The sequence below is a fragment of the Eschscholzia californica genome, unplaced genomic scaffold (genome assembly GCF_041429995.1).
Source record: "Eschscholzia californica isolate CP2 unplaced genomic scaffold, dmEscCali1.0.p SCAF_3, whole genome shotgun sequence".
Taxonomy (NCBI): Eukaryota; Viridiplantae; Streptophyta; class Magnoliopsida; order Ranunculales; family Papaveraceae; genus Eschscholzia; species Eschscholzia californica.
Genome location: NW_028238420.1, coordinates 37,764,883 through 37,776,774, shown reverse-complemented (window position 1 = coordinate 37,776,774; position 11,892 = coordinate 37,764,883). Strand labels below are relative to the sequence as shown.

Genomic DNA, 11,892 nt, shown 5'->3' with positions numbered 1-11,892 from the left:
CAAAGCTATTGCAAGGCGTTGCAAATTAAAAAAGTACTCAGGAAGCTGAAGACCAAAGAAAAATTTGATTGATCCTTTTTAACCAAAGCCCAAATTTTTTAGGGACTTTTGGTCAAATTTATGGTTTGGAAATATAATCTGAAGTTCATGAAAAAAACTCATTTGAAAGGAAAAAATGTAACTGCCCAAGTTGTTTAACTATAAATATGTAAGAAAATTAAAACCAAAACCAGTCTCACAGGAGAAAGGGGAAGGACAAAGAGAGGTATATAAAGATAGAGATAGGTAGGGAGAGAGAGAGAGAGGGGAGATTGTGATGGTTTAAATAAGACATCTCTTATTCTTTCTTTCTTGCTATCTTTATTTAAAGTTTTAATCAAGCTTAAATTTTGTTTAAATTTTATAATAGTTCATGCTCTGTTGTGGGTTCCTCTGTTTCTACTCTTCTTTCTCTCTCTAAAACTCTCTCTCTCTCTCTCCCTCTTTTTCTCAAAGCAATGAATGAAAGAACTCTGTACTTGTAGTTGCAATATTTACTTCAATTTTCTTTCTTCTGCAAACACCTTGGGATTTTTCATCACAATTAATACAATTTCTGGCCTCAATTTAAACTCATCTTCTACCCATCCTTCAATTCCATTCAAACCTCTCTCTCTCTCTCTCTCTCTCTCTCTCTGTACTTCATTATAGCCTCCACCTCTCCCCATATAATAAATTAAGTTATAAAGAATACCCATCTCTCTCCTTTCCTTCAATTGCTTATATAATGACCTTACAACTTAAACGCAAACAAAAACAACAACAAATTCATGTTGTTGGTAGTTTTTCAAACCCTAGTTCTCCCCCTCCTCTCACTCTAGACCTCTTAATTCACCATTCAAACAACTATTCCTTACCTGTTGAATTAGAAGAACCTCATCCTCTTCCTTTAGGTTGCCAAAGATTCTTAGACCTCAAGGTATATATATATATATATATATATATATATACTTGTATGAGTCATGATCAGTCTGGTTCTTCGCCTTTTTTCCCCTGTTTTCATGATTTATTCTTGAAAAAATTGCTCTGTTTTCATAGTTATTTATAGTAATTACTTCTTTTTGTGCTTATTCTAATCTGGGTATTTGTTTTTGGGTTATATAGAGTGGTGAAATCTACTACAAAGAGAAGAAAGAAGGAGAAATCGGGTACGAAAGAATCATGAGTAGACACGGGAAGAGTCCAAAGTTAGACTTGAAACTGAACTTATCACCACCACCAAGGGTTTACAACAATGGGAACCCAAGAGTTGAATCACCAAATAAGTCTGGTAATTCATCACCAATATCACCACCAATTTCATGTGTTTCATCAGAGAATAATAGTACAGAAGATCAAACTCTTCAATATTCAGACAGTCCAGAAGCAACATCAATGGTGGTTGTCGGTTGCCCTAGGTGTCTTATGTATGTTATGTTATCTGAAGATGATCCTAAATGCCCAAAATGCAAAAGCTCTGTTTTGCTTGATTTCCTCCATGACAATACCACCAAGAAATCAAGGAAGAACAATTAGATGAAATCTTGAAGTTAGAAGCTTACCCATGCATGGTATTAAATATACTGTAGTAGTTAAATTAGTAACTAGGGTTTCTTTCTCTGTCTCTCTATCTTCTACCTAAATCTAATGTTGTTACTTCTTTTATGGGGTTTTACTTGAAAACCTTACTATTTTGGTATTTTGGGTGAAGGGGGTTTTCTTATGTGTGTTCTTAGTGTTTGTCTTAATTTTAATGGATATAGCAATCAAATTTAGGGTAATGGGTCTACTCTTTCTCTGTTTAGCTTTGCCTGCAAACATTTGTAGGACAAACTGACTCTCAATTCCCAACTGCCTAAATCTTCTGAGCAAGTAGGGTTCTCTCTCTCCAGCTCTTTCTCTCTCTAAAGCAATTAGTGGAGTACATTATTTAAAATTTTAGAAAAATATAGAAAATAAAATTAATAAAATGGAAGAAAAATATAAACAAGAGCATGTGAAGGTATTAAATCGAGTACATGGTTATCATTAAGAGGATTGTAATTAGGTTAAGAGTTGGGATAATCGAAAATGATAGGGCCACAAAAGTCAAAGCTGACTTAAACTGAAATCAACGGTCCTGATTTGAGGATCAAATTTCTGTAGATTTGTGTATAAGATACTGAGGATATTCTGACGGTTGATATTGTTTTCACTCCAATGTTCGTCACCTTCCGGTGGTTGTATCACCACTGTTGGTATAATTAAGAGTTTGGTAGAAATTTATACTTCACCTTAAAGCAATCTTTGCCCTTTACTCTCATGGATTCAATCTTAGAGGTGAACATAAAGTGGTTTTAACTATATTAAAAGTCAAATCACATTTTTCTTGGAAATTTCGCGTTACTTCGAGCAAAAATATTTGAATTAACCAAGGGACAACGGGAAATATCGTTGTCACCAAATTTTTACATGGTTGGAATTTTGTAAAGGGAGATACGTTAGAAGTAGCATTCCGCTTACGAGTTGTTGCAAACCTTAAAATGTGGTACCCATGGGGCAGAAAAAAAGAAAACTAGAGAAAGAAAGAAGAGAGATGGATGGTGGAATTGAGTGGAATTAATTACAGGTGAAGGAGGAGGAGAGTGATTAAGGATGGAAGAGAGAGATGTTTGTTTGTTGGGGATGGGAAGTTAGGTTTGAGCATTGAAAAGAAGAAGCTATTTTGGATTGAATTTCCATTAAAACAATTAGGGATATTTTGCAAAAGGGGCAAAGTAATGTTCCAAGTGATGAGTTTGGAGCACAAATTTGAAATTTTTTGAGTTTGGAGCATTGACTAACTTTGACTTAATTTTCTATCCAAAGATAACAAAAACTAACTTTTTAACTTAACTTTCCATCCAAAGTTAACAGAGACTAACGGATGTTACTGTCAATTTTTCATTACTGTTAGATTCTAGCATCGACGACTCACATCATTTTGCCAAATGGTCGGAATTAACTCATAGTTTACGACCAAAACTTTTTCTTCTGTAGAAGAAGTCCACTTTTGAACCAATGCAAACTCCATTATATTCATATAAACAAATGGTCGGAATTAACTCATAGTTTACGACCAAAACTTTTTCTTCTGTAGAAGAAGTCCACTTTTGAACCAATGCAAACTCCATTATTTTCATATAAACTTTCATAAACTACTTAAGTTTAGTACAAAATATTAAAAAAAATTACATGATTAATCCATATGTAGCATTCATCAATTCATTAACATGAATATAACCTGCATTCAAAAATATTGAAATATTTATATAATGTTCCCAACACTTTGTTCACATTCATCCATCTAGGAATTTAGTTTTGTCAAAAAATTACAACGGTAAACTCTTAAATCAAAGTAACTTAGCTCGTCAAAAAAATAACAATCTTTAAATCAATTAAGTATCTTTATGTTATCCAAAATATCAAAAAATATAAGAGTTACTAATCTAGTTCAATCATCGATCATAACAATTTTTCTCAGCAAGTCAGGGTTGCATCCACCTTAATTACTAACTAACTAGTAATGAAAAATTGACAGTAACATCCGATGCAAAATAATGTGAGTCGTCAATGCTAGAACTAACAGTAATGAAAAATTGACAGTAACATCCGTTAGTCTCTGTTAACTTTGGATGGAAAGTTAAGTTAAAAAGTTAGTTTTTGTTATCTTTGGATGGAAAATTAAGTGAAAGTTAGTCAATGCTCCAAACTCAAAAAAATTCAAATTTGTGCTCCAAACTCATCACTTGGAACATTACTTTGCCCCTTTTGCAAAATATCCCAAACAATTAAATGCAAGAGTAATTGAGACGGTTGATAATAATGAAGGTATAACGTCATTTGATAAATACATATTTATTTCCACCTTACTCCCTTCATCTTCAACTTTTCCTTCCTTCATCTTCAACTTTTCCTTCCTTCATCTTCACTCTCTCTCTAACTTTCTCTCTCTAGAAATATTGAATATAAACACTCTCCTCCCATCTCTCATTCACAAATGTAGGGACTTGACATAGAAAGATGGGAAGAAAGGGTACCTAGTTAAAAAAACCAGTAGAATCAAAACAATTAGAGTGACATCCGTTGACTTTTGACTATTTTGACCTTTTCATAAATAATAAAAAAGAAATTGACTACAGCCATGTCATTAACCTATTTTCAAAAGATCCAACATGTCAACCCTTCCATGGTTGAAAGAGTTGACATAAATTCAAAAATTTAAAGGTTTCAGGTTCCATTTTCAAAGATGCAGAATCTAGGTAATGTGGTCATCCCTAATTTTTCTAACTATATTGAAAAGAAAAGTTTCGTGAAAAATCATATTCAAACATATCAAACGTTAATCGACAAGATTTTTTGTCTCACTTGAATTTTATTCAACTTGATAACTTAGCCACCTAATATGGCAAATTGGCAACTAAATTTGTTTATCTTATAAATTATGGTGGAAGAGTAGAGGGCGGATGAAGTTGTGTATTAACTTCTTTCCACATCAAGATGACTCAAAGCATGTGACATTAAGAAGAAAATCTCATCTCCGATCAACAACCTCAATTCACAGACTCATCAATTCTCTAACTTCTCCGCTATTTGCTATGTTCAATGTGCAGTATTTTTAAATTCAAGAGGTTATGGGCTCGATTCATAGGGGCGGTCTTTATTACTCGTATGTAGAAAAAATTGTGATTATATAGTATAAATGAAGTAAAGATCTCTATGTCTTGTAATGGCCTTCAACGGTCTTGGTATAGTCTTTTAGGGGTTTCCTATGACCTTTAAAAGATCCAAGTATCTGTAATATGTCACCACATCAGCGGAGGACCGGGGGAGAGACTAAAATGGAGGGAGGAATAGAATTTATCTATTTATTTTTGTGTTCACATGATTTAATCAAAGTCATGTGAGATGTTTGGAATTTACTCCGTCATTAATGAAATGAATACTTCTTTCAGAAAAAACAAAAACGGTTAATAGTATACCAATTAAATTAGCTTAAAAATCCAAAACAATGGGTTGCAGTAGAACCCATTTTACAATGAAGATCATAATGGTATTTCCATAATAAGATAGATAATCCGAGTCAAAATCAAATAACCAGACAAATTTGACTATTTTATCTAAGTAAAGGTAGGTAATCTAAAAAGCTTGGACGGTTTGACTCATGGAAATCTACTCTAAATTTCTGTTTGTATTATATATATGTCAAAGTAGGTTTTCTTCCTCCCTTTCTAATTTGTACTCAAATGTGATCAAATTTAGTAATTAATGGTATCCTAATAAGTTTTGTTTTTAATAACAAAAGCGACCGTCACTAAAATCGATAGAGGGGTAACTAGTAAGTACCTCAGTTACATACACTATAGAACGAAAAGAACAACAAGAGACGCATCAATTTGAAAAAAAAATAGATGAAATTCCAATTGATCTGAGTGAATTTTTACGAACTATTATACATATATATATATATACATGTACCAACTAATAAACTCGGGGGGTTTGACATTGCCTCGACTCAGTCTACCTAGACTTGGATCAGATTCCGAAGTAATGGAGGTGGATCTTTCGATCCCAACTACTTAGACAAAGAGATAAAAGCCAACGTACTCCGCATTAGAAATACAATTGATGGTATTGAAAGTTTATGGGTGAGAGCATTGATACAAGAAGAAAAACAAAAATAAGACAAACATTTCTTCTTATATCTAAGAAAAGATCTAATAAGCTAGAGTAAAATATAGTAAAAGTTGAGAAGAAAAGAAGAAGCATTAATCCAATCAGAATAAACAACTGTTTTTTCTTTTTCTGCATCAAGTAAGTATTATACTTAAGCATTAGTAGTAAACTCCAACACCTCAAAACCACTATAGTCATTATCATATATGTATTTATAGATCATCTATATTTATGGCTCATAAATAGGTTGAGTAATGTCTGCAACTGAGTTAAGTACTAATTAAAATTTTGGTTGAATTTCAGATGGGGATATGTCCCAAAAGTCAAAATCGACCCGCTTGGGTGATGGGAAAAACAGTTCTTGCTTGTAACAATAAACTGAGTAGTTGATCTGAAAGTAGTCATGATTTTTGTTCAAAAAGAACCTAATTAGGAAATCGGTGTGCATCAATGAGTTCAAATATATTTTACTCGGACTGCCCTACGATAAATGGCAAAAGAACATGTATATGTAATATGTGTGTGTGTGTGTGATATTAAACAGAGTAGTTAAAACAATGAATAAAATATAAACTAGTCAAGGCGTTTGTATATACATACCAATGCAGGATATCGAACTAAGAATTCATCGAAGAAATAATGTGGTGTTGGCCGTCCCAAGCAAATAATCCTTTTTGGACCACCCAAAAAGGCTACGACATCCGCTAAAATGTGAAGCCTGAAAATTTACCAAGTCCGGTGGTTCTTAATACAAAATTGTCTTGGTGGGTAAAACAACAAGATAATACTTGCATTTTAATTTGTGGAATGCAATGAACGATGCTGATTTGACGATCAAATACAAGCATCCTGCAAGATGCAACTATTAGACACACACACACACACATATGTGTGTATATATATATATGTATTGCAATTGCCCCGTCGAGCAAAACAAACCATTATAACTATTTTGGGTATCACAAACAGAGTATATATGATGTGGTTGATAATGTTAGAATAATATATGTAATAGTTAGGGGTTGTTTAGTAATTTGCCCTTTAAGGACCTTTTAGTCTTTTATCATTAGTATATATTTGTTAAGTTGTAACCCTAGTTTAATTGAATGAGATTCATAGCCTCTACAATGTTTCTCCTATTCCTCCTTCTTTATGATTATTGTTATTGATTTTCACATGGTATCAGAGCATGGTTCTTGAAGTTTTTCTATGGCTTGAGCTAGAAGAGTGGAGAAGATGAAGGTGGTTTTGGGTTTTTGGTGTTGACGGTTTTGACGAGTTGGATTTGTAGGGGTTTTGAAGAGTAGTTCTGTTTTAGGCCGTTATTGTTTGGAGAAGAAGAGTGGTATTATTTTGTTTTGGTTGGATTCAAACGGTTTTAGTTGGATTTAGTTGATTCAGGCAGTTTTAAAGAAGGGGCTAGTGTTGCTTTGGTTGGATTCAACAGATAGTTTGGGATTTTGGGTGGTGCTGTTTTGGATTTTGGCCCTTAGGTGTGGATTTGGCACTTACGTGGTTTTGGATCTGGCACTTAGATTTAAGTGGAAGTTGTAACTTCAACAAAAAAAAAAAGGTGGAAGTTGTAATGGCAGTTTTGAATGAAGGTGGGATTTAAAAGAAATGGTCTTTGTGGTTTAGATGTGTTAGTAGTATGGTATATAAGACAGTGGTATATTTGTTTTGTGAAGAGAAGGAACCTGAAGACAGTGGTAAACATTGGAAGGTGGTTTTAGATTGGGTAAGGGGGTTTTTGGTTAGTAGTTTTGGCTGGGATTGGTTTTAAAGTAGAATAGGCGGTTTTTGGAAATTGCTGGTTGGTTTTAAAGGTGGGTAAGTTTCACTTAGGGTTTCACTTGGGTGGTTTTGGAAATTGCATAAGGTGGTACAAGGAAGATATAGCTGGTTGTGATTGTGAAGTGCCGTTTTGTGAGTTTTGGTTGGAGTTCTCCATGGCTCTTTGATTTGTTGACGGTTTTGGATCTAAGGAAAGCTGTTTTTAATTTTGATTTTGTTGGTGGCCGGTTTGGATTTGGGAGTAGGATGATTTGCTTTATTTAAGGGACCGTTTGGATTTGATTTGGTAGCTGGAAAATTATCATCTGCAAGGGATCGTTTGGTTGCGCAAGAAAATTATTTTCTTCAAGAGATCGTTTGCTTCCGCAGAAAAATTATTTTCTCGTTACAGATCTGGTATTGTTACTTCACTTCTTCTTCGTATTTGTTTAGCTAGTTTGTTTGGTGTTGTTTTGATTTTTGGGGGTAGAAGAAGGTGGTTTAGTTTTGAATGCCTGTTTTGATTTGATTGGTAGTTTTGAATGGTATTAAATAGTATTGAATGGTAATATTGAGTGGTTTCGGCGGTTTGAAATTGTTGGTGGTAATGAAATTGAATGGTTTAAGAAGTAATTGAATGGTAGTTTTGGTTGGGATTTGATTTGAGTGGTTTTAGATAAGGTGGTTTTAGAATTTGGAGGAGGTGGTGTTACTGAAAATTTGAAAGTGGTTTTGGATTTGTTATTGAACTTGTTGGCAGTATTGCATTTGAATGTTGGCAATATTGCATTTGCATCTTCTTCCTCCTCCTTTGGGCATTGCATTTGCATCTTCTTCCTTCTTCTTTTGAGCAATATTGCATTTGCAAATTCTTCCTCCTTTGGGCAATATTGCATTTGCATTTTTCTTCTCTTCAACGATTGCATCTTCTCCGTTTGCAGTTTGGCAGTAATTTGCAGTATTGAATTTTGGTTCGTAGTATCGGATTTTGGTTTAGCAGTTTTGCAGTATTGGATTTTGGTTTGCAGTATTGGATATTGGATTTTGGTTGGCAACATCGAGTTTTTGGATTTTGGTTGGTAGGATCGGATATTGGATTTCGGTGGCCAATATTGGACTTTGGTTGACAGTATCGGATATTGGATTTTGGTTTAGCAGTTTTGCAGTAATTTGCAGTATTTGGTTTAGCAGTGACTTGTTCACCAAGTCACACTCGGTTCCACGCTTTCGTTGCTTAGTTAGCAAACTCTCGATACTTTTCAAAATCGCATCGTGAGTTTGAGGGAGGGTGTTAGAATAATATATGTAATAGTTAGGGGTTGTTTAGTAATTTGCCCTTTAAGGACCTTTTAGTCTTTTATCATTAGTATATATTTGTTAAGTTGTAACCCTAGTTTAATTGAATGAGATTCATAGCCTCTACAATGTTTCTCCTATTCCTCCTTCTTTATGATTATTGTTATTGATTTTCACAGATAAGACAACTTCATAATGTTTTAACGATTTAGAAGACAATCCTAATGTTTTACTATTGCTGCTTTAGACTTCTATGCTCCTTCCTCTTTATTATTCGAGATCTCTTCCTAATAATCTTAACATTCAATTTGATTCTTTGATGTGGTTCGTTGAACCTACAACTTTTGGCTGGGCAAAGATATATTCATCTCAAAGTGCTCTCCTGCATTTTTGTAATGTTGTAAATTATAAATGTGTAACCATCTTTGGCCCTAGTGCCCCACATTTCTTAATACTAAATAACTACGTCGCCAGGATGATCTTATATTTTACGGAGGAGAGGGAGGCGAGTGGTAATGAAATGCTAATATTAACATGATATTCACTTACATGACTGACAAGTAAAAAAAAAACACGCCCAAGTTGAGAACAAGTTTCAACTTGCGAATGGAATAAACAATTTATCAAACACTAAGCATATTCAACTACTACATTATACTCAAATAACTAGCTGTGTTTAGGATATCAATGAAAAAAGAAAAGAAAAAGGTTTTCTTTGGCAAAGTTTCTTAGTGGTACAAATTTGTTAATCAATGTAAAAAAAAAATTTATTCAATTTGAAACTAGAGGAATTTGGGAAATTATAAACAAAAGTAAACTGAAACCTTATTATAATTCATCAACAATGAAATGCTTCCTTACCAGAAGAGATTGAGATTATTGTAAGTTGGTGAAATTGAGCATACCCACAAAGTAGGGCAGCCATTCTTTATATAATGAAGTAGAGAAGGGATAATTACAATGATGTCTCACTCAAAGCTAGTAATTACAAAACAGACCCTCATAAAGCTATGTATACACTAACACCCCCCCCCCCCTCAAGCCGAACGCCATTAACAAGTGAGAGCTTGGCCTTTAACTCATTAAACCTGGTGGATGAAAGACCTTTGGTGAAGACGTCTGCTACTTGTGAATCTCCAGGAATGTAGTGAACTTTTAAGTTGCCTGCTTTGACTTGTTCTCTAACGAAATGAAAGTCGATGGCAGCATGTTTCGTTCTTGAATGAAGGATGGGATTGACATAAAGATATGTTGTGCTTATGTTATCACAATATATGATTGGTGTAGAGGAGTTAGAAATTCCCAATTCAAGAAGCATATTATGAAGCCATCGAATTTCAGCACAGGTGTGAGAGACTGCTCGAAATTCTGCTTCAGTTGAAGACCGAGCAACTGTTGGTTGGGTTTTAGATGTCCATATAATGATATTTGGACCAAGATAGACACATGAGCCTGAGGTGGAGCGACGATCATCCGGCGAACCAGCCCAATCAGTATCGGAATATCCAATTATGTGCTGACTGGTTGCTCGTCGGAAACAGAGACCATTCGAAATAGTACCCTTGAGATAACAAAGTATCCTCTTAGCTGCAATGAGATGAATTGATGAAGGTTTGTTCATAAACTTAGAGACCTGATTAACAGAGTAAGCAATATCAGGTCGAGTTAATGTGAGATATTGAAGAGCTCCTACAAGGCTTCGAAATAGTTGAGGATCATCCAGAGGAACACCATCTGATTTTGATAATTTAGTGCCAGTAGTGACTGGAGTAGATACTGGTTTGGAAGAATTTAAACCAAATCGATGAAGGAGATCAGTAATATACTTTGTTTGGGTTAATGTGAGTGTGTGATGATCCCTTGAAGCCTCCACTCCTAGAAAATAGCTTAACTGCCCCATATCAGTCAATTCAAACTGCCGATTGAGCTGATGAATAAGTTTGTGTATATCTGAAGAAGAGGACCCTGTTACAATTATATCATCCACATAGAGAAGTAAGATGATTAGAGTATGAGGAAGACGAAGATAAAACATAGACGAGTCAGAGATGGATTGTTGAAACTTCAACCGAAGGAGACAGTCACTAAATTTCTTGTGCCAAGCCCTAGGAGCTTGCTTTAATCCATACAAAGCTTTGTTTAATTTGCAGACATGCTCTGGAAACCTTGAATCGACGAACCCTTTCGGTTGAGTCATGAAGACACTCTCTTGCAAATCACCATTGAGAAATGCTTTTTTAATATCCAATTGCCTAATTTCCCAATTCCCTGTAACTGCTAGTGATAGAACTGTTCGAATCGTTTCTGGTCGAACCACTGGGCTGAATGTTTCAGCATAATCGATTCCTGCTTGTTGAGTATATCCACGAGCCACAAGACGAGCCTTGTAGCGAAGAACAGAGCCATCAGGTCGCTGTTTGACTTTATAAATCCATTTTGAATCTACTAAGTTCATATTAGGTGTTCTAGGAATGAGATACCATGTTCCATTTTTGTGCAACGCTTGAATTTCATCTTCCATTGCAGCTCTCCAGTGAGCTATCTTCGAGGCTTGAGCAAATGTGCTAGGTTCCTACAATAAAACATCTGAAGAAGATTTGTTAGTGGTAAGTAGAATTTTGAGTTTTCCTGTGCCATCTCGACTGCGAGTGATCATTGGATGAGTAGAGGAAGAAGGAATTGAGGGATTAAGTTGAGAAGAGTTTGATTGAATTTGGAGAAAAACAAAATTAGGGTTTTGCGAATCAGTATTCGTAGGGATTATTTCAGAAAAGGAAGAAGGCGGAATTGAAGTGGACGCGTGGGGGACACTACTCTGATTGGGATTATTATTAGTAGACACGTTAGGAGCAGGGACCACGTCTGTAGGCAGGCCAGCTGAGACTGCTAGACGAGGAGTAATGGGGACAAGTGGAATAACATTAGACAGAACGTTTTGTCGAGGGACCACAGAGGGACTGAGGACAGGTGACCGTTGAGAAGGGGAATGTGGTGTCCCTCGAGCAGATGACGTGTTACTGAGTGGTCCAGAAGGACGAAAATTTTCAAAACCAGGTGGCACACTTGGAGTGGGTGAAGAAGCTGAGTTAGTACGGTCGCTGGAAGGTGAGG

The 11,892-nt window shown here is 35.2% G+C and overlaps 1 protein-coding gene across 1 annotated transcript; it reads left to right on the top strand.

Annotated features, from left to right (window-relative positions):
- Positions 1-301: 301 nt before the first annotated feature.
- On the top strand, positions 302-1,799 carry LOC147550028 (protein GL2-INTERACTING REPRESSOR 1-like). The gene is made up of 2 exons (XM_086672212.1): positions 302-958; positions 1,144-1,799. Exons 1-2 carry the CDS (start codon positions 767-769, stop codon positions 1,552-1,554), a joined length of 603 nt encoding a protein of 200 aa, XP_086528338.1. The 5' UTR covers positions 302-766; the 3' UTR covers positions 1,555-1,799.
- Positions 1,800-11,892: the final 10,093 nt, after the last annotated feature.

Coding starts and splice junctions, on each gene's coding strand:
- LOC147550028 (XM_086672212.1), top strand. CDS start 767: ATGACCTTACAACTTAAACGCAAACAAAAACAACAACAAATTCATGTT. Junction 959..1,143: donor AAAGATTCTTAGACCTCAAG/GTATATATATAT, acceptor TGGGTTATATAG/AGTGGTGAAATCTACTACAA.